The 26,170-nt window shown below is 47.0% G+C and overlaps 4 protein-coding genes across 4 annotated transcripts; 1 reads left to right on the plus strand and 3 right to left on the minus strand.

Moving 5' to 3' along the window:
- Positions 1 to 3,153: 3,153 nt before the first annotated feature.
- Positions 3,154 to 4,477, plus strand: H6S33_011670 (uncharacterized protein; the record flags this gene model as incomplete). The annotated part of the gene is made up of 2 exons (XM_044843057.1): positions 3,154 to 3,390; positions 3,446 to 4,477. The coding sequence occupies 2 exons, from the start codon at positions 3,154 to 3,156 to the stop codon at positions 4,475 to 4,477; spliced, it is 1,269 nt and encodes a 422-aa protein (XP_044696438.1).
- Positions 4,478 to 6,667: 2,190 nt separating this feature from the next.
- Positions 6,668 to 9,986, minus strand: H6S33_011671 (uncharacterized protein; the record flags this gene model as incomplete). The annotated part of the gene is made up of 12 exons (XM_044843058.1): positions 6,668 to 6,995; positions 7,049 to 7,108; positions 7,163 to 7,395; positions 7,441 to 7,622; positions 7,684 to 7,912; positions 8,074 to 8,612; positions 8,675 to 8,847; positions 8,910 to 8,954; positions 9,164 to 9,442; positions 9,520 to 9,687; positions 9,751 to 9,864; positions 9,964 to 9,986. The coding sequence occupies 12 exons, from the start codon at positions 9,984 to 9,986 to the stop codon at positions 6,668 to 6,670; spliced, it is 2,373 nt and encodes a 790-aa protein (XP_044696439.1).
- A 6,849-nt stretch (positions 9,987 to 16,835) lies between these two features.
- Positions 16,836 to 19,480, minus strand: H6S33_011672 (uncharacterized protein; the record flags this gene model as incomplete). The annotated part of the gene is made up of 7 exons (XM_044843060.1): positions 16,836 to 17,668; positions 17,696 to 17,971; positions 18,031 to 18,256; positions 18,304 to 18,582; positions 18,641 to 18,700; positions 18,755 to 18,970; positions 19,040 to 19,480. The coding sequence occupies 7 exons, from the start codon at positions 19,478 to 19,480 to the stop codon at positions 16,836 to 16,838; spliced, it is 2,331 nt and encodes a 776-aa protein (XP_044696440.1).
- A 3,030-nt stretch (positions 19,481 to 22,510) lies between these two features.
- H6S33_011673 (uncharacterized protein) lies at positions 22,511 to 25,440 on the minus strand (the record flags this gene model as incomplete). Its single annotated transcript, XM_044843061.1, has 7 exons — positions 22,511 to 22,576; positions 22,635 to 22,780; positions 22,844 to 23,124; positions 23,179 to 23,298; positions 23,351 to 23,460; positions 23,681 to 24,238; positions 25,210 to 25,440. 7 exons carry the CDS (start codon positions 25,438 to 25,440, stop codon positions 22,511 to 22,513), a joined length of 1,512 nt encoding a protein of 503 aa, XP_044696441.1.
- Between the last annotated feature and the right edge of the window lie 730 nt (positions 25,441 to 26,170).

The following is a 26,170-nucleotide window of genomic DNA, read 5'->3' on the forward strand; positions in this document are numbered from 1 at the left end:
AGAAGCTCAGGTATCACATGCGCAAGCATTGACAAGGCCTTTCAACGCCAATTAGGAAGCCTGCGGGAATGGTTTCATTATGTGGTAGCTTTCCTGTCTGTGAAAGGAAGGTGGGACTTCACTTCACCTCCTAATTGAGTTGTCTAATTGCCTTGAGGGTCCGTGGACTGTTGTTATTCGGATGAGATACGTAAAACTGAACCGATTAGTCCAGAGCTCAAAGTGTAATACTGCCCAAAGCCCTATGATCAACGCATCGACAGGAGCTAGTGCGGTGATTTTACCTACTCGTATTTCTCTGACGTTTGTGGACGCGACTGATATTGCATGCCATACAAAAATATGCCAAGCTCATGATTTTGGGTGTATGCAATAATGGCCCAGTTCAAAAACGTCAGCGAAATATTAGTATCCCTTGGGCCGGTGAGACACGCAGATTCCAGGACTTCCTATCTCAGTAGTGATTTCCAGTGGCAAAGTCACTGAGCCTGATGCTTAATCACTAAGCCACGCTCTATCATTCGAGGAAACGTGACTGGGCCTTGCTTTAATAGGAAGTCCTGGAATCTGCATGTCTCACCGGCCCAGGGGATAGACACGGAGCGTTACTACCGGCTGTATATTCGGCGCCCGTAATTGGTGGAGCTTCAATCCTGAACTACTTATCTGGTTAGCTTAAATGGGTTTACACGACCTACTGCGGACCACACACCTAGTCAGCCGTATCTAACGGAGGTGGGTAGTTAATCAATATTAACAGATAAAAGAAATAAGGATGTTTCTCGTGTAATCAGTCATCCTGGCATATGTCCTGCATGTCGTACCATATTACTTCAAAGTAGAATGTACTTGGTTGTATATCTTCTTGACGCAATACTGCGTGGGTTTCAGAGGAAATGAAGTTCACAGGCTGGCATACATTGCCTAGCTCTAGGCAATAGAAGATAAAATCTAACTGTTTACTTGGTAAATCAAGTCAGGCTGGTAAATGTTTCAAGATACCTCCAAAACCATAAAATGACAAGCTCACAGTGAAATTGGTAGAGGATGATCAGGGTTGTAGTTACCACTTATGTTTAAATCTGCATGACTGAAGGGATTAGTGGTAAGTACGTAGTACGTTGGCCTATCGCCATTGCATTGGCCTTCCGATCTTCTTTTTGGCAGGCCAAATAGTGCAACTTCACTAACAAATTTCCGATTCTCCTACTAAATATTCGATCTGAATCAATCTTTGATCACCATCTTTCCCGTTATTGTTATTCGTTGGGAACCAATAAATAAGGCTGATCAGCTTTAACGGACCATGGTATAATTTAAACGAGCACGTCATTCATGTTGTTGGACTCCTTTCTTCTGCATCTACCCAAATCTTTTGATAAGTAGTCCGAGAGTCCGGTAATACAAATATGTGCCTCTACAATCAATGCTCAATCAGATTGATTACTACTCTACAGGGGCTGCTCATTTGGGATGCCTTCTACTTTAGGACATCGTCACGGGTCATTCCCACCCGATGGTACCTGGGCCTTTGAGCTTGACGTAGTGTGGTGTGCCCGGAGATCGATCTAGATACTGATTAGAAGGATATTGGAATTCTTCTGTAGTTTTCGGTTGATACACCGAATAGTAAGCCGAGAAACGAGTAAAGTGCGGTTTGAATTGGCAGGAATCTTCCGTCATTGATATATCTAATAAAGAATTAAGATGTACTCAAAGGGAGGATCTTCCAAGTTCTATTGTAACACACATATTATTACGATAGAATCTGGAATCTGACAGTTCAGAGGAATCCAAAGGCTTCAGACCCATGGCCCTGGGTCCAAATCTTGGCTATCTGGTCCACTGAATCGTCAGGTAACGTTCACATTGGGCTGCGCCGGATACTATATAGATTTTTTACTAGATTAAGTTAGATCTCGTTGCAGATGCCGAAGCCACCACTTTAAGACCTCTCCCTCCTGATACAAAACTCGTTACACCAAAGATAACGAAGCCTGCAAGGAGGTGGGGCAACATACTCCAGATATATGTAGGCTTGACATATCTTTGGAAATCTGTTTCTCATGCAGCAGAGCCAGCCTCTGGGGCAAAGCTTAAGCCATCAAAGTATTTCGGGTGGTGGGGCAACGTACTGGAGCTGACATGGTCCGGGTAGCGGTACACAGCCCAATGCGCCAACTAAATGTCTATCCACTCAACAACACCCTTGAAACTCTATCCCATTACGATATGCGTTATAACCGGGGGGAAAAGAATAACCAGGCAATCACCAGTAGACAGCTTGGGGTCCGAAGCGACATTCCTCGCTATACAGGGCTTGGTATCATCCGTCTGGGGGTGGGGTGGGGGGGAGGTAAGTCGTGAAACTATTTGAAGGTAGCGTCTAAAGCGGTATGTAAGTAAAGAAATTTTCAATGTACCCCCGTATGGGTAGCGTAGCCGCCATCCCATGGGGCGAAGAAATAAACTATGCAGAACGCGTGAACTCGTGTCAAAACCTATCTCGTGCCTGCTGCAAATCCTATTTGAGGCGGCACTTATCCCTGCGCTGCATCCTTGACACTTTATGTCGCGCCCTTGAGCGCTTAGGGTCATGGAGTGCCCGAAAGGTTCACATGCATATCTCTTCTCCCTGACGGAACAACTTTCATCATGCATGAGTCATTGGCGTTTAATTTATCGCATATGGTCTGCCTGAAGAATGCGACATTGCGCGTGTACTTTGTCAAGGCCATTGGCCTGTTATTGTCGCTGCCTGTTTGAACCCTAATGCGCTTGGCTTGCTCAATCGTTTCCTAATAAATGTACATCTGACTTTAAAGCCTTTAAGAGCCCTATGGGAAAAAAATCAGGTACTTCAAAATATACCTTTATTTCGGAGACAAGGCAGTCATTCCTCCATTCAGCACTAAGATATGGAAGCGAATCCCTTTAGATCGCTCTTGTCAGCGCTCGGAGACCCTATGACCAGCGATAGATTAAAGGTAGAGCTATATTTCCTTTGTCGTGTCTTTTCGTTCCAATACTTAAGCCCTGGCCCGCGCCGCGCCCTCTTTCGCCCCCCGGTGGGGAGGGGGGGCAGTTGCGCATGCTGTTTTAACAATGCAACTCTTCGAAGCCTTGGTCACTGATGGAACAAAACCGTAGCGAATGATACGGACAGAACTCATTCCCACTAAAGACTTCACCACCAAGCTCTCCAGCCTCGAAGTAAAACTGAAGAATCTGTCGAGCATCCCACCTGCATCTCGCGATCCTAACTGGCATGCCCGCATTAGCGAGTTGACCCTATCCGCAGCGACTCAGACCATGAATCGCGCCTCTGATGATGCTTTTGTAGCGTTAGCTATTGGGACCGGTTATACGATGACAGTTCTGGATCTACAGGTATGTTTACAGAGCATCCACCCCGATATAATTGCCGCTAATTAGGAATTCAAAGGGTACCTTTCGCAAAGTATGGAACAATTCTTGCGATAGATGGCTAGACCTACCAAAGGAGGCACGTGAGCAAGTGGAAGAGCATATTCTAGAGAATATGGTGTTGCCGGCGGAGGCGAGTGAGGTGGTGGAGTGTAGGAGAAAGTTAAGGGGCCTCATAAATGAGGCAGGGAAGAAGAGTTGGGTTTTGATGAAAAGACGTCTGGCCGTGAAAAAAAGGAAGAGAAAGAATGAAGGGGGTAGTCTGGACGATGGTTGTAGAGCTGGGATCGTGACGGTTGGAGAGGAAGGGGGGAAGAGAAAGAGAACAGAGATAGAAGGAGGCAGTCAGAACGGTGGCAATAGTGAGGAGGAAGGTAGAGTACGAAAAAGGAGCATCAGGGGAAGAAAAAGGGAACCTATGCGGGTTTTGGTTGGTGGAATGACAGTGCCGGTGGAACGGGATGAAGCGACCAAGAATAATCCAGGAATAGCCTCTGATAAAGAAGAGCCGGCGGAGCAATTGAGAAGGGATGAAGAGATAAGGTTCCCTCCACAGATAGGCTCTAATAAGAAAGAAAAAAGGGAGCCGAAGAGGGACGAAAAGACCGACGGCGCTCAGGATGTAGCCCATGGGCAAGAAGAGGCAGACGTACTAAGGGCTGAAGAGAAAGAAGCGGGCATCACCAAGAGAGAGACAGAGAAGCTAGAAAATGCAGTACAGACATCGGAAACTGCAGAGCCAGGCTTAGGGGATAGGGAGACGAACGAAATCAAAACGATTGAAAGGGAAAGCGAGGTTATAGTTATATTGTCGGATGACGAACAGCCACGAAAGGTAGAGAGAGCTGGGAAGATGCCGGTGATAGAGATAGGATCGGAGGATGAATGGGACTTTAATCAGCCTGAGGAGTTGCTACATCCTAGTGAACCCGAGGAGTCGCTACATCCTAGTGAACCTGAGGAGTCGCTACACCCTAGTGAACCTGAGGAGTCGCTACATCCTACTGACTCTGAGGATTCTGAGGCATATTTTGACTATTTTGGACAGTGATTACCTGTATATTATATATATAACATGTTAGAGCAAAGATCTATGGCTGTCGAGAGGCATCACTACATGTAATTTATAACGTATCTGTGTACATATACATGTATTTATACATCCTATATACGTACATGGAGTTAACCAAAATGTAGAACTATATGAAAAAGAACACCAAACTTGATAGATAGCATGTTATTATCGGGGCATATGTGGGCTATAGTGGTAGGGTCTCAGCTCAGCGGGGCTGTGCGATCAGGTCCGGCGCGCGCAACGATGTTTGGTCTGTTTATAATTAAAAGCCCAAAAGATACACATGGCGTTAGGACAAACCTACATGTATCTACCAAGCGACTCATTCAGAGCAGATACGTTGCTCTTACGAGAGGAATTGTTTGCTTATGAGATGTGACCGCCTCGACACCGAACCACAGCCCAACCTTAGTGAAACCTTTCATTTTTGTTAAGGTCAGTTGGGAAGAATCACGTTGTCGGGTACATATATTCCCACACTCGAGGGCAGCAAGAGGCTAAAAGCTAGTCCCGACAGGCACGTCGACTACTGGCCCTTTCCGATCTGATACCCGGCTTCAGGCGATACTTCTGCTAGTTCCCACCCTCTTCTCTGTATCGTCAAACCCCACAACCCCTCCTCGATGCCTCCAGGTATCCCGCCTACGCACCGCTCGTCCCGTGATAAACTAGTGACGATTCCGGAATTGGCATTCCCCACGCGTGCGCCGGCTTAGCCGTCTTTCAAGATCATACTGGGTCCGAAAAATAGCATAATCAGGTTAAGGAACTCCATATATACGTTCTTGAGAACCGCTGCTAGAACAGATCTCCGGCGGTGTACAGTGGTAAAGGCTTAATTTCGGTCGGCAGAAGGTAAAGCTAAGGAAAAACATGGCAGCATCGTATTGCGAATGCATGATGGTGGCCGTATACTAACTATGAATATCTGAGATTAAACCACAAATGCCTACGTAGGAACCGGTATCAACAGGCATCGCAGAACAAGCAATAACACTTGGGCACCCAAAATACCACAACAACCCGATTACATACTAGAAACCAATCGAATCACCAACTAGATCACGACGTTTAACTTATCATACGCTTAACAAGCGCCGGTGATCTTCACATTTCTTTAGAAGATGGCGAGTGAACTTTCTGGCTATATATATCAAGAGATATTTAAATTAATTAACACTTAGTATATCACTGGTGGTCTCCCAATTGTATCTAATCCTCCGCGCAAAGGCACATCATCGCGAGTTTTAGGAACCAGATTATTTGAAACTACGGCACGATGCGACTTGGTAGATTGGATACTTTGGACTTCCTGGAGGCGATAAATAATATAGTTATCCCTTTCACTTTCTGGAACGGAACGAAAATGATCCGTCATCCCCGCTCGTCTCAGGATCACACTTATTCACGGCCAATCACTCGATCACCGAACATCACTCGCGCACTGACTAATCCTCGCCCGAGCTACTACGGTTTTTTTTTTTTTTTTTTTTTTGTTTAATTCATTAATTGTATGCAGACCGTAGTCTATAACAATATCACACTACCCCGGAACTTCCCAATCACTTCCTCCGGCTCTCAAAATACGAACCAAAACAAAACTAAAAAAAACTAAACTAAACAAAACAAACCCAACTCTTAAACTAACAACTTATAACATAAGGAAAGTAACTTCTAAACAATTTATAATTTTTACGGGCTGTCCCGCAAGCTGCCCCAGCCCCTCTCTATTTCTCTGGCTTCTTCTTCTCTGTTTTCGTCTCTCCCTCCTCTGTCATGTCGCCTAGGCTAGTAGCCTGTAACAAATGGAAATCATCGTGACTTGATGAAAGTAAGCAATAGTAACTTATGAAAATAAGAAATCGTAGCTTGCGAGAAACTGCGATTAACAATTTGTCCTTCTGCACACCTGATCTCTTGCCCCGCGGGTCTATGGGCTATCTCTCAGACCACCCCACCCCATTCTCATTTCCCTAGGTTCCTCCTCTCTATCCTCATCTCTTCCTCTTTCATCTCGCCACTTGGTGAATCGTTTCCAGATTCCTAGTGCCGTCTTATCTTCCTGCTTTAACTATGCCTGGCTTCACCTGAGGTCCCTCTACCTATTACCCCACCACGTTAAGCGCATCTAACGCGTTAGAGATCCTTCCCACTCCCCCTCATTTCTCATTTTCTGAGCCCCAACAAATGTCTTAGTGGGAGCCCGGAATCACCTCCCTCCGAGACCATAGAGGATAAATGAAACTTCCGATGATGCACATCACGGGCGTCATGCCGGGCAAAGATTGTAATACAAGGCGGGTATTCGCATCGAAGTTCTTGTTTCTCTTCATTATGTTTAACGTCGATATGGCGATTCAGGTTCCCTATGTTCGAATACTTTTTACCACACTCATCGCAGGTGAGTTTGTTTTCGGCCGCCTGCCTTTTAGGTCTTTGAGTCGGCTGAGAAGGTTTCTCATGAACTGACGGGGGAGCTTTCCGTTTGCGATCGCTAATCTCCAATTAGCAAGAGCGGCTCACGGATGAAGGCAATAGACTACTGACACAGGCCTGGCAGGATTGACTGTATCGACTTTTGCATCAACGCCAGGGCTTGTATGGACCCTGGCCCTGAAGTCGTTAGAGTAGACACTTACAAGAAGTCCCACCTGAACATACCTTTGAGCATTCTCCTCCAGTGGCACTTGTGATTCCTCCGCACCGGAGAAGGTCTCATCAAGGATGCCATCGTGTGGTTTCATCGCCATCCGGGGGGGATTAATCTCAAGCTCCGCACATTGAAGCCCGATATATGTATAGACCGCTTGATGAACACACTTAAAAAGTAAGGCCTTGGTTGTCTTGCGGAGGGACAACAGCTGTTGGTCATACATCTCGTCAAGGCAATGCAACTTCTCCTGTCAGCGCCGTCATTTATATATGTGAGTTGAACATACCTGAGCTTCCAATTGGATATATGAAACAACCCTATAGAACCCGGTTAACCTTTGTGACTTCACTTCAGTCAGTACATCTTTAAAGACCCCATCAAAGCAGGTGAATCTCTTGTCCCCCCTCAAAGCGTCAAAGAGTTCGCTTTGCACAACGTCTTGGAACTTTTGCGATCCTCTTCTCATAACTATATCCCGTAGAACATTAGCACCCTTCTGATCAATAGAAATGGGATAGTTAGTACAAACAATGCAGGAAAATTATGATGACGGTAAAGACAGCACCAGCCATTATAACCAGGAACCACTCCAGCGCTGAATCCGTTCCTGGTACCGATGGCGCTGGTTGAATGGGATCCGGAGGGATTAGGATAGGGATATCGGGATGCGGAATGGAGGTGCACGTGATATTGTTTGGCATGAAGTTAGGCGGATCCGGATAGTCCTCAAGTTCCTCGGTTATCGGGACAAATTCATTCTGTAATATTCCCCCCCCCCCCCCGCTATTCCCGTTGGAAATATTGGATATTGGAGAGATGATCGTTGACCAGCATTCTGAAAACCTGGGGAATCATCGTTGAAAGAAGGATTCTCCTTTAGAATGGAGGAGGGTCGATAAAGCCCCCTAGAATGAATCACCAGATTTCTGGCTAGTTCCTTGAGCGAATCTCGGTAGTGCGGCGTATAACCACTTTCCGAATAGTCGTGGTCGGATCCCTCCACACTGGAATTTCTAAGCCAGATACTCTTGCAGGTTCGTTCGAAAAATAGTTTTTCATGGGCGGAGCGAATTTCCCTTCCCCATCGGCCAGTATCTGCAATAACGTCGTCCCGCATCCCAAAACTCTCTCCAACCGTATCCAAAACAGAAGCCATCGCGATCGAGACGGAGATTGAACTCAATGCCCGTATAAGCGTACTAGGCGGGTTACCATCAAGAAACTGGTGGAAGATGCTGATCCCCTTATCCCAAAAGTCTCGTGAGTGTGGAAATCGAGCCGCGAACTCCCGGAGCGGTCTGGCAGTCCGAGCACCCTGAATATATTGTGATATAATATCGTATTCCAACTTAAATTTTAGGCGCAGGAGTTTTATATTTTCTTGCCGGGACTGTTCCTGTTCCAACTGATGGATTCTCGTATTAATAAGTTTGTCCTCTAGTGCTCGACGTTCGCCCTCTAAAAACGGTAAGTCTATAGTTAGTGTTAGACGTTACTTATCAAGCGTTTGATGCAATCACCTATAACCTCCTGAAAGTACCCAATTGCAATACTCAGGTCGCCCCTCTCCTCCCTAATTGCCAGATCAACAACCCTCTCAAGGTAGAAGTCCTTTTCTATCTCTGCTTTGCAGTATAGAGTCATCCTGATAAGGCCCATCGTTCTTTGTTTTGATACCGACTTTTCCAAGTCTCTGTGAGAGTTTAGTTAGATCTGTATGGTAACACAAAATCAAAGATGCCAGAAAGGACGTACTTTCTTGGCCGCCCAGAGGGGTGGCAGTGGCACCCGGTCCGCCCGCTCATATTAAGCATGAAAGCGAAAAGTCTCAATCACTCCTCTCCCTCAGGCATGCAGAACATGGGTAGTCCCTATAATAAGCTTTAAGCGTGTCGAGTTTTATCTGCATTTTATTTGACCAGGATTTCATATTATCAAAGTATAGTTCTGATCTATCACCAGATTGGCGGAACGTGTCTGCTAGGTCATCAAGCTCTCGATGAACAGACATTCTCTCGTTAATAGCATCATAATGGTGCGAGGTTATATATCCTTGTTCAAGGAGCTCATTAATCCCGACAGCAGATAGTATATCCCAATTCTCCAAAAACACATGTACCAGAAGTTCAAGCTCGGCGATTGTATGGCGGAGGCCGGTGATCTCTTTTGCGATTCCGCCGCCCCCAGGACTCCAGGGACCTGCTGGAGTTCTGTAAGTCTTCCTCTTTTTATAAAGATACTGTCGAAGATCATCCCAGGCTCGTAGGAGATATGCCCCATCCTGGAGTCTAGACATATCATGGGCACCATCCAAGCCCAGAGCCTCCAAAATCATTTCGCGTAAGCCTCTGCTGTAAATAAATACTTCAAACTGTGCTTCCCATCCCCGTTGTTCTTTCTTTTCACGACGACGAAGGGATATTCATGATAACTGTTATTGCCCGGCTGGGGGAGATCATCGTTATACGCCTCCCGCATCTGGCGTGAACCGCAGGCTCCATAGTCGATATGCAAGTTATTTGGCAAGTCTTCACTTGAGGTCTAGTCAGATTTTGTTATATATATATTGACCAGATATATCCGCCTAAGAACTTACATATAGTCGTCTAGAACAGCAATGTAGCGGAACGCCGACCGGCCGATATTCTCTTCAGGTCTTATGGGCTCCTCAAGAGGGTGATAAGGAAGACCGCCGAGGTATTTACTAGTTCTTGAGATGAGTGAAAAGTTTAGTAAACTGACTTTGAGAATCGGTTGATAATCGCACACGCATACGTCGGCCAATTGTGAATTAAATAAATGTACATACGGAAAGCCCAAATCTTCTTCCATTTTCTCCTCTTCACCGCTGTGAATATGAATGATTTCGTGGTTGAATTTGCGATGCCACAAGAGAGGACAGAGAGATCTTAAATATCGTCAATCCGGTGCTTAATACCAAGGTCCGCCGGTGAGAGGTAGGTAATTATGCGAGAGGAAGCGCCAGAGGGCGACTATTTCAACAGATTCTTTTAGATACCTATTACGATGAAGGGTGAGAACAGGGTTGTCAGGGTCATTCACCATACACACGAAACATCAAGAGAAATCATTCCACCGAAGCCACATGTATATTATGCAAGTTTATAGCCAAGGAACAAGGCTGCGAGGAAGGAACCGTGTAACATTGCATTTATTAACGGGCCATGCAAAATGATGATGCAATGAGACTGACGTATCATAACATCCTCGAAAGGAATTGTGTAACGGCGAACCTACCAGCATCATCTTCCAATCGCATGTCCTGCACGCCGACTGTGTTAACTATCGCGTCTGCAGGAGCAGTTTTGAGAACCTACACAGGATATGACAACGTAGGCTATAAACAATACCGACACTCGAAACTGAGCACGAGCATCGTGTGAGCACAAAGAATAGCACTCTGGATGACTCTAGAATCGAAACAAGATCGAGTATTGTATTACCTTTATATACACCATTCTCTGCAGCTGGTTTACCCACGCTGCGGATCCTCCCGGAAAGGCCTTGTGGGATCAATCTATGCCTTCGGGAGTTGCAGCTGCAGCAATGAACCGTTGCCAATTCCATTTCCACGGCGGCCGAATTTTCTGGTGATTTATCGCACTGCTGAGCATGAGGACCATAATAAAGGCAGGTAACGAAGGTATCATTTCTTTACAACAGACCACGTTCCCACTCCTTCAACCGTGCCCGAAAATCACTTGTCTTTTATTGACGGGGTGTTTTCCGGTAAGACATACATAGACTTTGTCTGAATGATTTGTAAAAAGAAATCTTGATGAGGTCGAATCACGATAGGCTCTTGAAGAAAGCCTGAATATGATTGACTCGACAAAGCTCTTCTGCCTACATACACACGTACACAGCTAGGCATGCTTCATTATGATTACCTACCCCTCCGGCGACAAATATTTCTGCCCTTTTCAGGTGGGGGCTAAAACCCAGCTTGGTACAGGTCTCTAAAGTACATTGTTGAGCGTAGGTGACTGTCCGGTACCCCACTTACTTTGCCGCTCAGGTCAGGGTTATAGGCCTCGTCAATGTTAGATCAAAGGCCTTGGCGCAGTAAGCTGAAAGTCATCCACATGGGGGGTGATCTGATAGCCCTTTGATACCGGAATAGTTGTACTGCAAGGCTGTGAACACGACGGGGGTGACTGAAGAGTTGTACATTGTCAATGTCGTTAGAGCTTGGAACTTCAAGAGAGTTATGGTGTTTGAAACTAGAATTGAGGTGTTAGCTAATTAGCGACTTCAGAATTTGCCCACTGAATTTGAAGGGCGGCGCGGGGGAGAGCGAAGAAGCTCAATTTGTGAGGGAGTATCTCTTGGACGGATGAAACTCTCAAATTCGCAGCCTGGACCGTGCACGCACTTAGCCAGGTAACCTTCGTGCTTTTTGTGTGCGGTAATAATAATACAGCCAATCAAAAATCAGCACGAGTTACTGGATAGGGCTAGTATTAGCTGAAAGAGGGAAGCTGCGAATTTGAGAGTTTCATCCGTCCAAGGGATAGTAGATGAGATGTCGGATTGCGCAAAGTTGAGTTGAACGATGATGAGACAGGAGATGGTTTAGAGAGATCCGAGTATTTCCAAGCCGAGATACTATTGGCTTTCTGAAACCCGAGGACACAGAAACACCTCCTGTAGGACTGCTGACTAATAGTGTCAGCCTTATTCAGAGACTCCCGAACCTCAAACCATGACGTGGAAGCTACTTGTACTCAATAGCGCTATCTACAGAGTGGTACGAGAAGATTGTTTGGAATCAACCTCCTCCTCCATCAATCGAGACTCCCATACTATAGATTATGGGACTCCTATTCCATACGTCTGCTGGTGGTGGTCGTGGCTTTGGACCGCTATGTTTACTGTTTTAGCCCAAATCCGAGCATTTTCATCACCTTTTCAGGGAGGTCGAGGTACGTAATCCTTTTACGTTCTTCAAGTTTTTTTTACCTCCCACCGGTTATTTAATAGTCTTGATACCAACACAGTACACTAAGGTATATACATATAGAGTTAAAGATACCGGTCATGAAACGCCTTATCATACTACCCTGAAACCTATAAACTCGGGGCCTATTGCTGCGAGCTGAATACCAAGAGGCACCGTGGGCCCGCAAAGATACATGTAATGACCGCAACAAGTACCCACGCAGGAACAATACGTAAACCACCCCACGTACACCCCCACAGCCGGCCGATCATGACCTCTCCACCAATACTCTCCCCTCGTTACTTCGTTCATCAATCCACCCGTAGATGTACCAGCATAATCCGGGGTTCCGACAGAAACAGATTGCAAGGCAATTCATATATCTGCACACATTTTACCCACAGGTCTAGTGTCTATGTTCGAGTGTACTCCTGGTATTGAAGTCTTTATATTACAAACCTGCGGATGGCCCTCAGCCGGGGCCGGGGGTGAACGGTGCTGGGAGAAAAAGGTCTGACCTTCCGCCGCTGCGGGCCGGCTCCTCTAGAGAATGTAACCGTATGTACGTTAACTTTCACCTTTAACTGTTCCTCACTCACCGGTAGATTGTGACTAGAAACACCACAGTTCAGCAAACTCCCAGCAAAGAGGAGCAATGTCACGTGTCATATCGAATATTAATCTCACGAACGGGGCTTGGCGCCATTCTATATTAATATCATCGAGGTCTGCACAATCAAAATTTCCTACTTGGGTGAAGCCCTAACAGCGAACCATCCCTTCCAGCACAGGATCTTAGATTAGGGCAACCTCTATGCGGACATATCGGTTTGGGGAGTGGGAGTGTAGGGTGGGAATGACGCCTGAGGTTGCTGTTCCCACCCACCGGACTGCACATCCCCGTATATATAATATATACAGCATGTTACCCGCGCGCCCCTGTGCACCCGCCCCGCCCCCACGTCAGGCCCCCTGCACTGCGGTCAGGATCGACATTGATATGTTGTCCTCACTGCATGATTCATGTCTCCCCACTACTGGAATGGCTGTTGCTTGGAAGAACGCTGGGTGCCTCGCGCGGAAGTGTCTGCGACCTCTGCTTGGCCAACCCCGCCGAACTCGCCTCCGCTGCCGCACTTCCTACCCATGTAACCAATGCCCACTACGCCAAGTTGCCAACCGACGACAGAGTGTCGCCATACATATATACACGAGATCCATGACGCCACCGCTGACATGACAGCGTTCCTGCCAACATTCGTGATGTGCATCACCGGCGAGCATTATGGTAGTCTGCGCAGCCCGCCGACCTTGTTTCGATGCTTGACTTACGGCTTCCCCGCGACTCCGAATCGAACGGCGGTAGAATTTCCCGGTACCTGGCGGAAGTAGTGCTAGCTGCTTGGGTGCGAGCGCGGCCGCCCAGGCCATGACACCTGGCGTGCCCGCTGCCTACCACAACGAAGAGGATCTAAGAGGATTACTGCCCACCAAACCTCCGGTCGACGCTCGCGGAGGGCCGCATTTACGGCGGCCAAACTAGTTTCGAGCGACATCTGTGCCCAAAAATCGAAAGATTGCCCAGAAAAGGTTTATCATCAACACACTCTACCGGACCTAACCCACTGTACACCGTCTCAGCACGGATCGGGCTTCAAAACTTGCTAGGAATTGCGCGCTGGATACCAAAGATCTTGACATAGTACCTCCTTAAAAGGTTCGACCTTTTTACGCTAATGTCTGAACATGATATCGCAGGCGGTGGAGGGTATCAATCATGTTCCTGGTGTTTTTAAGTGTGTGCGCAAGAGCACCGGGAAAAGCTTCACCCGCTACTATCCGCCGCATTGAATCGGCTTGAGCCTTGCGTTAGTCGGTATAAACTGCTCTTTATGAGTGAGCTCGTGGCTGGCTTCGGCTCTAGTACGAGCGAACATCATTATAAATATTGACGACAGAAACATCGAATAATAATAATAGCCAACATGGCTCAAAGAACGATTTTATGTAGGAGAGTGTACCGCTAGTTCTGACTGCCGGGAATGATTCCTGGCCAGATCATTCTATGGCTACCGCTGAGCCGCGGGCGGCGGCGGAATAGGGCAGTACTAGAGTGGGAAATTACTGGAGCAATATTTCTTCTTGATATTGTGGAACATAAATTGGCCTTTTAATTGCACAAGTAGTGGGCTGAGAAAGTGGCCGAAGCTTTTTGACACCCATTATCAATATCCCGAACACGTTTCACCACATGGTTATTGAGGCTATTCGGAAGTTGTGGCGGAGGAGCTTGCATGATATAGATTTTGAAGACTGCCTACCTAGTAGTACATACCCCGGGACGAGAGAGCTATTGGAGTCGCTTACCGAAAGAGCTTATAGGGATCTAAAAGTCTATTGAGCTGAAGTCCAGCTTGAAAGCGTAGGGTCGGGGCAGCGGAGTAATCTGAACAACAGGTGATGGTTCATAGGCCCCCCAAAAGATTAAATACTACTTTCCAGAGCCTGGAAATAAGACAGGGGGATCTCGAGAATGTTCACTCCTATTTGCAATACTTCTACACGGCTGGCAAACAGCGAGATTTTGATGCGGTGTTAAACATACGAAGGAAGGGATTAGGGTTAGGCGGGGTTAAATCTAGACATCTCGACCCAAAAACTTCATAATTGAATTCTCCGTTTCCCTTCAGATAGTGATTCGGGCCGCCGTTTCACTACATTTCGATATCACATACATCTAATCATGAATCATCACTCGAATATGAAGAATCTGGCCAAAGTAAAACTCCATTCACGCGACGGCAACCGATGATCCAAAGATAGCATTGATATATACATGTGCTATTTGTCATTACATGTAGTTATTCTATGTGTTCACACTACCGCCCGCCACAAACGTGGATGTTTCGTATGAAGCAATCAGCCATTATTTACAAGCCATGAATCGATCAAGTTTCGCTAATGACGTCCATTGAATACAGTTTCCACTCAACGGCTCAGCTTATCACGATCATCTTGAACTATCTCTATATAAAACGCCATTCCACCGAGATGTAACCCCAGCTGAAGAAGCAATGAGAAAACGAAATAAAAAATGCCCTCTCTAGGACCAAACAAAAAGACAGCAAAGCTACACGTTGAAGCTCGGTCCTGGCATATTCAAAAACTCTCGTCATACCTCGCCAGCCGACCGGAGCTAAAGTTTCTGCGTTCAGAGCTATTGTTGCTAGCTACCTTATCGCATCACATCAAGTACTGAGCTTGATAGAAGATGGAATTAATCGATCGTTCATAAGACCGGTCTATAAACCACATCTAACGCCCATCTGTCAACTCGTTTAATTAAACTATGATCACTCTTATCTTCCTGCATCCAGATATTTATAGCGATAGGCTCTCTAGACCTTAAATAGTGGAACCTCGATCAGTAGCAGCCTGAAAATGTCCAACGCATCCAAACATCACTTTTCTCTTCCGATTAATCCAACGGCACAGACTTAGATTCAGACAGGATATTAATAACATGAATTCAGAATAAACGACCAGCAGTTACTAACCATAGCTGTGCGCCTGCTTAATACCCCAGGCTGTGTTTTATATACATCTTCGGCCACGGTGGACATAGATCCGTCATCGCCAGCCGAACACAAAATACCCAATCTACAGCTTATTCAACCTTTTAATCCTCCCGCCTTCACTCCCCTCCCTACTTTCCCGTAATCTAGATTCTCGCCAAGATACGTCATATCGAGTGATACCTTATGACGCCAGACCACAGCCGAGTGAGAATTTATGTCCGGGTCTGCACCATGATCGAGTGATAGTTTATGTGCCAAGCCTCGACACTTCGCCAGAGCAAGTCACAACACAACAGTTAGGGTAAAAAAACATGAGCAAAAACTAACTGGACCATGAATGTATTAGGTACTGTTCGTCGCATCGGAGTGGCGGGGTGCTAGAGCGCGAAGGGTAGAAATATGGGAGGAGCCCTATTAGTCCAACCGGACAATATGCCACCTTTCGCTGCATAGCAGTACTGGCGGAGACGGCGTCGGATAACACGGTATATCCTCAACAAACATAGGAATTAAACAGATGTTTTTATTAAAAAATGGCTTTAAAACTCTATTCCTCTTTATAGGCTTTTCACGCCAGTGATTATTTTATTTTATTAGCAGTAGCGAATTTAGCATTGACAAAAGGAAGAGAAAAAAAGAATGTGGAATCTCTATCACCATCCAAACCGAGTACAAAAGAAAAGAATGAAAGAATGAAAGAACCGAGAACTTCCACGGATTCCACGATATGCCCATTTCCCAATTCTCCACATAGAGCGATACTTCGTTTCTCAAGAAATACCTCGAAAGTTGTTATAAAACCCCACTTGAAATGTATTCGCTAGAAGAAGTTGTACTACATTGTTATGTCCGTTGTGGCTTGCGAGTGCCATTGCTGTATGGCCGGTCGTTGTTGTCGCGAAGATGTTCAATAAGGAGCTCAACTACCCCCTGATGTCCGTTCTGCGCTGCAATGTGTAGAGCAGCATATCCAGTCCCTGCGATTAAAGCTATGTTTGCGTTGTTCTTCAGAAGGAACTCGAATACCTTCACATCCCCTTGGGATGCTGCATCATGTAATACCGTATATCCGCTGTTGTTCACCACGTCAATGTTTGCGCCATTCCTCAGAAGGATCTCTACAATGCTTGTATGCCCTTTTCATGCAGCAGAGTGCAATGGCGTCTGGCCGGTTTCGGTTTTCGCGCTGACGGTAGCCTTGCTCTCTAGAAGCATCTCTACTATCTCCTGATGCCCTCCCCACGCTGCATTATGCAATGCCGTGAATCCGCCATCGATCGCCGCGTCAACGTTTGCGCCATTTATCAGAAGGATCTCTACAATGCTTATATATCCTTGAAACGCAGCATTATGTAGTGCCGTATGTCCGGTACTACTCGCCACATGAACGCTGGCACCATTCCTTAAAAGGAGCTCTAGAATGGTTCTATGCCCGTGATTTGCAGTAAGGTACAGTGCCGTAATACCGAGTTTGTTTTTCGCGTGGACGTTGGCCTTGCTGTTCAGAAGAAGCTCTACTACCTCTTGATGCCCTTTCTCTACTGCAGCGTGTAATGCCGTATTTCCAGTGTCGGTTGTGGCGTGGACATTTGCGCTGTTCTTCAGGAGGAAGTCTACTATGCTAATGTTATTCCCATGCAGCGCTGCAAGATACAGTGCTGTGTGGCTGGTGTTGGTCACCGCCTCGATATTTGCCCCATTCTTTAGAAGAGCCTTCACCACTCTGTCATGACATTCGTGCTCCCCTTTACATGCCATGTGCAAGGCATTGAATCCATCCACATCAGTAGACGCCGGGTTTGCCCCCTTCTCCGGAAGTATCATTACCACATCGATGTGCCCTCCCATAGCTGCCAGGTATAGTGCTGTGCGCTTTTTGTCGTCTGCCGCCGCGATATACGTTCTGTTATGCAGAAGCAACACGACCATATTACTATCACCGCTCTCCGCCGCGATTTGCAGTGCCGTCATGCCTTTGCAAGGTTAATCGATTTTAGCACCGTTCTTCAGGAGCAATACAGCTATCCCTCTGAATCCTTTGTGTACTGCTAGGTGAAATGCTGTTTCCATTTTCTCGTCTACAGCTTCCATACTGGCTTGATACTTTAAGAGAAGGTATACAATATCTTCGTCTCCAGTTTCAACAGCCAAATGCAAAAGTGTAGTTGTACCATTCATTTGCCTTGTATTCGCAACTGACGGTGTTGCTTTTAGAATTCGTTCTAGGCTGGTAACGCTTTTACCAATCACAGCACTACATGCCGTGGGGAACTGTTCTTTTGAGATATTCTTAGTTATGGCTTCTAATATCATGGTATATGCATGTACTATTCACCTTCACTGATTTTAGCCATGGCACTGCCATCCAAAATAAAATTCCTGAGGTGCCTGACAACACTGGTATATGTCGGATTTCGATTATTCTCAAACTTGACCATCGTAGAATGGTCTCCCTCGACAGACAGTGACTCTTCAATTGTATCCGGAAGTTGAAGTACGGATGAACCACTATCCACAGCCATGAAGTATTCGCCGCTCCTGGACCAGATGCCATTCTCATCCTAACAAATAATTAGTCATAAATCATTATAGAATGACTTGGACGTACCCGTTTTAGTTTCCGAGTCTGTTGTATTTCTTTGAAGCTGACTATCTTTAGATTTGTCATCGTGGTATAGTTGATAAATCTTTTTAACTCGGATCCGAGGTTGTTGGAGGCATTACTAAGCGATAAAACCAGTTCTTTTCTAGGGGAATCAAGCTCAAGCATAGCGAGCATATCGTCGACTATAAGACCACGGTGAGGAGTACCAAAAAAGATCGTAGCGCGAGTTTTCTCGAACAGGAGGCCGTGAATATTGGGATGATCTTTTGCTTTGACAATAGACTAGGCCGTGTAAATAAGCATCTCACACAATCTGAAGATTCGTTTGAGTATCGATCACATGAGCAATGATAACACCACCGAAGCTATGACCAATAAATATTATTGGCCTATTTCTTTCCTGAGACAGAATATTAGATTTTGAGTATCCTCACTTCTTAGTACAAAAGCTTACCTTTTCCGATTGCCTCGCCTTCTTCAACTCCTCTAAAAACGAATCCGTATAGTCCGGAATCGTGTGGGTGGAGTTGCTTGCAAGTTTTGAGTTATACCCATATATCATAACTCTACACTCTGGCAAATCCTCCTCAAGGAAGTCACGAAGCCACATCATTTGTAGCCTACCCCCCCCTCCATGAACCATACGCATGGCCATTAAGCCTAGGTACAGCTACAACGCTATAAAAGGTTAGCTCATGTCACTAAGTCTCGTTGGGGTGGGAGCCTACTCTGCTCGTACTTCTCCCTTCGTCTGATAGAGCTGGGTGAGACCATAAAAGTCCCTGTCTATGATCAAAGCCTTGCGGGTACCGTTGTAAGGGATTTCAAGAGTGCCACTGTTGGCGAGTCCGTTCAACTCAGGGGGCGCTGACGGCGTGAAACTGACCAGAGCAGTGCGAGTATTATCGTAACAGGATCCACTAAGTGTGGCCTCGATATCGAACGTGTCCCCCGGAAATGCCTCTGACAACGAACCCTTCAAAATGCGAATAATATCATCTAGATCTCCGATTGTTTCCGCTGGAGGGATGCCTGCGACTCTGAAGACTGCTCCTTTTTGGGGGACTATCTTCGCCGCGCTTGGAGCTGTAGTTTCTACACTTTTGACTATCTCTTCTACCTTTGGGGGCGGTCCCGAGTTAGATCCAGGGGCCCATTTGAACAAATATTCCCAGGGCATGGCTCCAACGTAGGTGGCTGTTTTTTCGAGTTTAAAAATGAGGGAGATAGTGAGTGTTGTATTTTTAATGCTAGAGCTGGGGGAAGCAGCCGTTTCTTACCTCCAAAATATAGAGGCCTAGCTAGCCGAGCCCCGTTTATTGGGGGGTGGAGACAATAAGTATGTAGGTATGTACATACCGACCTACACACATACACCCCAAATCTTTTTGAACTGGCCGATAAAACTTTGTCCCGACTTGTGAGATTTTACAATTTCAAACCAGCCCACGGTAGGTTATCACAAGATCCTCGCCTAGATCATCGATCTTCATGAGAGGACGACCCCACAGCACGCGCAGGATCAATATATTACAAACATGTTAGTAGGTGATTACACATAATTAAAAAGGTGAGATTGAGGGCACAAATAATCTTTGCAGGTTATAAATGAGTTGAATTCAGTGCTGGTGAAGGAATTAGGTCCTTTGGCCTTAGGCTCACTTTTCACTCTCAGTCAGCCCGTTTCTTCGGGGCGGGGTGCGCGTCTGCAATACAGCGTTTCCCTATGAAGCGAGGACCTCCACCATACAATTTGATATAAAATTTAGCACTAAGCCTGCAGCCAAGAAACATCCTGTGTGGTGGAGGCCCTCTCTGCTCGGTCCCTATGAAGCAAGCACATAACGGAAACGCTGTGTGTACTCTACCTACAGTCGCACCTCGTTATGTCGTTAGCGTATTCTGGGAGCCAAACCCCTATGAGATAGCAAGTATACGAGACAGCAAATAGTTTTTGGTGGAGAAGGGTAGTACCTGTCCCGCAAATCCGTACGAGACAGCAAGAGATCCGAGATATCGAATTACGAGATAGCGAGGTGCGACTGTATTTGTTGGCCTATCGGTAATCCAATCCATAATGCGGTCATGGTATTAGAGGCTTTTAGTTGGGCACAACTTTCATTTTCATTCTTTGCAACCTGCGCCGAGTCCTGCGAACTAGGATATGATGCAGATAAAACGATTGGATACCCGTCTGCATTGTGGTTAGACTGACCTGCAAGTTTGCTGAATTATGGACGAAAGTTGCCGAATGAGAAGGTGCGTAAGTCAGTGTAGTAAGTCAGTGTACTTTAGTACTAGTAGTGGCCCACCTACATTTATTACTTTCCACCTCCAGTGAACATAGTGAGTATTTGGCCATCTCCAGTAGTTAATATATCCCTTAGCCATCTCCAGTATAGTAGTTGCCCATGGCCAGCTCCCGGAGTTGCCAGCTCTCGCAGTTGACCATGGCCAGCTCCAGTACTTGGCCAGCTCCGGCCACCTCCCCCGGTAGTTGCCCATTTATTTGTGCTTTGAATTACGGTTTCTAGCGAAATTTGATGCTCTCGATCAGTCCAGTGCATATCCAAAAATTACTCTTACTTTCCAGCTCCAATAATTCTCATCCTCGATTCATATAATTGCCCACCCGCCATAGTTGACCACCCCCCGTAGTATTTCCACCTCCTGTAGTATAATTGATACCCTCATACCAAGTTAATACCGGGCATGCCAGTATCTGTACTTCCCAATTTTTGGTGGGTTGGGCCGGTTGCTATGGGAAAGTGCTGACTAAATCGACCCCTGCACCTTTCGGCCAATCAAATGCGCAAGCGTTCCGCAAAACCATAATCCAGTACATAGTAGATTTGAGTGTTTTGATACCATGAATACGCCACAAAATACCATGGTTTAACAAATACCTCTGGAGGTATTTATTTTTCGTTCTCTCGTATCTTCATGCCCCTCCCCAACAATATCTCAATCCCATCCGAACACCTTTTTGTCTTTGGCGAATACTTCATTTTATCTCAGAGCATGACACCATGCCACCGAATTTACTCTACCACAGTATTGAATACCACGTCCGTCCGAACAGAGCCTAAGCTAAAGAAGAGGGGGTACGTTAGGTCGAACAGAGAAGTTTGGATAGTCAAGAGGAGAGCCCATTGGACCGGAGAAACCTGCATTGATCTCTGCGCGGGAGCTACAATACGGGCCGGGCCAGCCTGTCCGGTTTACAACTGGACTGGTAGGTAGAGGTACTCTACTCGCAGCAGGTAAAAAGTACCCGAAAATGCACGTCCTAATCTGCAATTTCCATTGGAGTAGAAGTCAAAAATACACCAAAAACTTGCAGCTGCATATTCGGGTACTTCATGCTTGTCGCGAGTATGTAGGTACATGCACTGGATGTTTTAATACTCGGGGCAGGCAATAAGAACCTGAAAATGCAAGCTGCAAGCAGGGACGCAATTTGGTGTAGCTTTTCGCCAGCCGCGAATCAGTGGTCGTTACCATCAAAAGTCATTTTCAGGTTCTTCTTGCCTGCCCCGAGGATATTAAACAGTGCGCATTTATGTTGCGACACACTACCCGATTGGTACGTATTGCATTTCAAAGTTGCCCAAAGTGACCAACTCTCAAAATCGGTTCGGAGGAAAGCGACCCAAAAAGCGGGGTATGTAGAAGCTTCTCATTCGTCCAAAAACTCCATGTGATACTGTGATACTGTCGAATACCAAGGCACAATCTCATTCACACTAAGCACGCCAGATCCCATTCCTTTTCTTTGGATGAAATATAGTTTTTGATATATTTATTGCAGAATAGAAATTTTAAGCTATCAATTTTGAAAAATGCTGGTTGCAAAATTGATGGTTGCGGGTAGCAAAATTGATGGTTCCATGTCGATCCCCATACAAAAATGGGTTCAAAACAGCTAGTTGCGGGAACCGTTTTGCTGGGTAGCAAATGACAATTTTCAAAATTGATCGTTGGCCTAAAATTTCTAATACACGAACCACAGCAACATGCAGGGATAGAGATGGACAAATTCCTGGTCAGGCTGATAATAGAAAAATTCGTTGCTCCAGGCGGGTATAATATGGACGATAAGTAGAAACAAGCTCCACCCCACCAGCAGACTACAATCACAACAACACCACTAGAACATCAACGCATCACATGATCGAGGACACAGCATATTATACGTCAATATGGCGACTTAAATTTCGTAATTCTTATCTTCAAAATAAGCCTCTACCAGCGCATGGGACCTCAACATAATTTCCTTCACCCACGCCAGTCAGCACAGTCATAACCATGTTTATAAAACAAAGCTAACATACCTTCGCTCTCCAAATCGGCTGCACGTACTTGGACACGCCCTTGGCCATGCCTCTCAGATCCGGAGGAAAGACATGCGTTCCCCCCTCAACAACCGCATACAAGTTCTCACCGACACAGCCCATGACCATGACTGTCGTCTGAGCACCTATATCCAGCACACATTAGTCCCCTCTCCCTCTCCATAAACTTAGAAAAGAGCAGTACATACCCGTCATCAGCACTCCCACGACCGCAAGCTCGCTGATCGTCTTCGCATCACCCTCCACAGCGCACCTCAACACCGCGAGTATTTCCCTACATCCAACCAGCAGCTTCTGCCAGTCACGCCGGGACTTGACGGCGTCGGTGCCAATGTCACGGCACACCTCGACAAGGCCGAAAGCGGGGCGAGTGCCGTTGATGAGGGCGCGCTTGGGGAGAAATATCCCATCCCAGCGAAGCGCTGCAAGAGGAGAGGTCGGGTTCGGCGTTGGAAGCTTCGTTTCCTTTCTGTTCGGGAATTATCAGTTTAGATCAGAGTGGACTGGAGGGAGGGGGACGAACTGTTGGCAGAATAGCGGGGAATCCAAGAAATAGTTTTGCCAGAAGAGGGGGTGAACCGATGAATCGTAGCAACCTTCATGGAGGGGCAGGGTGAGGAATGAAGTGGTGATGAGCTTATAACTAGATGCTGTTAGTGATAAGAGGATAAAGAGGATAAAGAGGTGGGACGGACGAGAACTTCATGACATCGTCAATCCATGTTTTGGTTGTGTCTGTGATTGTGTCAAAAAGGTCGGCGTGGGGTTTGGCGGCGACGGCGAAGCAGTCTTCGAGAGTTTTGACCTTTATATCACCTTAGCATTTGATAAATAGATGATGCGGTATATTTTCATAGGAGGTGCTCATCATGAGGGCCATCAACAGGTCAAGGTACAAAAGTGTGGGGAACGGGTAATGTAATGTGTTTTATTGATTTTGAATTTTTTGAGCGCTTGTGCTTTCCGGCCACACCCCTCCGATCCCTCTTGACTATGCTAAACAAAAACCGAGAAATAAAACCCACCTCGCGGTACCTCTCGAGATAGGTCAATAGCTTCGCCGGCACCTCCGGGATCTGCGGCATTTTCACTATTTCTTGAGATTTGTCGGACAACTTTTTTCGAACCACCGAATCGAGGATCCATAGCTGGCAACGGTCGAACTCCTCCTTCTCGTATGCGGCCTTGGCTGTCGCGAACACGATGCTCTCGAGTGTCTCATTCTCAGAGACATTGAGGAGGTTATTCATAGCAGCGAGCTGTGCGGTGAGATCTTCGAGCGTGGGGTTGCACCACGGAAACACGCTGCTCGTGGAGGTGGCGGTGGATTCTGTGCCGGCTGTTGAGACACTGTCATAAGGTGCCACCGAAGACGAGGAGGTTGTGGATGTGGAGGAGACACGGGAGAGGGGGGAGGGCCGCGGGCGTTTGTAGGATTTGCGGGGCGCGCGGAGGTTTGGCTGTGGTGATTTGTCTGGAACCGTTGTGGATTTGTCGGAAACAGTGGGGGATTTATCGGGAGCCGCGGGGGATTGTTGCTGGAGGATCCAGTTGTTGAAGGCGGCCTGTGTGTTAGGTGATTTCTACAGAGATGGTTAGCATGCTTGTTTACTATAGTTAGTTATCCTACACCAGGGGACGAGCGAGGAGTGGAATCATGCAAGATACCCAACATCTACCAGGCAGCGAAGAGAGTGAATCCGGTGGCCAGAGGGCACCTTCATCGTCAATTCTACCGGCCAACATCTGTCAGGTACCCTACACGGGGCAAAAAAAGGGCAAAGAGCAAAGCGGATTACCGGCCCAATCATGGCGAGACGGCATTTATGGGGCGGCTCTCCGATCCGTCCTCCAAAGAGGACGTTATAGACAAGGTAGCGTTCAGTCCGAAGCACGAGTGGCTAGAAGGCACCGTGCGACGATTGACATGAGGCTCCAGTCGCTGTACACAGGTGGCGGGACGGCACTTGTGGACGGGGAAAAGATGGGGGTTTGGACCGATAGATGGCGAGACGGCATCATGGGTCCAAACGAGATATGGTCTGGCACACGGATGGCAGGACGGCATCGTGGGCGAGGAGTGGCTTGTGGTGATGGCAAGAAGGCATCGCGACAATGGAGCGCCCACAGATGGCTAAAGCGTCGTACTGGGGAAAGAAGCGATGGCTAGAAGGCATCGCGACCGTAAATCCCCAGCAGTTGGCTAGAAGGCATTGTGGGCAGTGTAGTCAAACGGCGGGCATCGCATCGTGGATTCGTGATCATCGAGTGGTTGTTGTTGTGATGGTTGTGGTTGTGGTTGTGGTTGTGGTGGTGGTGGTGGTGGTGGTTGTGGTGGTGGTGGTGAGGGGAGATGAAGTGTGTGAGGTGGGGTGCTCGTTAAGACAAAGAAGTTGTGTGGGCGCCAAGACCTGTAATTACGTAAGCGACATCTCATCGTCACAACAGAAACGGGGGGAGGGGAGTAACAATCACGAACCTAAAGACCACACATCAAAGCCCGCCCGCAGAGTACGATAGATAAAGCTGTAAAGTCAGTCATTCAAGAACTCACATCTTTCCACTCCCTGCGGAGGCGCTCGGCCCAGCCCGCGCGTCGCGGGTTCTCGGCGTCGTTCGCATAGTGCAGCAGCGTGCTGTTCCACGCGTCGCCGAGGTGGCGCTTGATCTCCGTGTCGATGGGCGTTTTGAGCGCGGCGGATTCGGCGGTGAGGAAGGCCAGGAGCGTCCATGTCTTGTAGTCGGCGTTGGTGGTGAAGTAGGTCGGGATGGATGCTGCTGACATGGCGATGGTGTTGAGTTGAGTTGGGAGGATGCTGGTGGTTTTAGTGGTGGTTGGTTCGCTTAGATGTGCGTGGCTGGGGACGCTAGCTGCTTTGGGGTCGGTCGATATGCCAAGTCTTGGCATGCGCACCCACCAAGGTTGAAGCCTAGCCCGGCCCTACAACTTTATTTCGACCGCATTTCGTACAACTAAAAATACAAAATACTAAGAGGGACATAGGACGAAACGAAAAACTCCCCCCCGTTTGACATTTACTCCGTTATTCAATTTTCACATCCAAATCCCGGTAAACCCCACCAAATGAAGCTCCTTCTCGTCATTCTTTCTTCATATCGTCTAACTGCTATAAACAATAAATAAATTAGCACTCTTTTTATGTCATCTCATCCAGGATGTAGGTCACTCACCTCAATAATCACTCTTAGTTCTCACTCTCGATCCGACCCTATCACGCCCATATTAGCAGACTACACGGTTCCCCCCGCCTCGCCCGCCCCGGAATTTTTCCAAGTTAATAACTTGTCCCGTTGGTTTCAACTTTTTACGGTTGTTTGTTTCAATCACAAGCTAATAGCTTGCACCGTTGGGAGACACAAGCTGATGACTTGCGCACCGCACGGCTAGTAACCGTGCGGTGTTCCGAGGGGGGCGAGGGAGGGGGGGCCGGCGATAAAATATAAGCATGAAGGAGGAGGACTTACCTTTGTTGTTTGCGAGTGTTCGTTGGCCG

Source organism: Morchella sextelata (assembly GCF_020137385.1).
Source record: "Morchella sextelata strain SCLS chromosome Unknown scls_6, whole genome shotgun sequence".
Taxonomy (NCBI): Eukaryota; Fungi; Ascomycota; class Pezizomycetes; order Pezizales; family Morchellaceae; genus Morchella; species Morchella sextelata.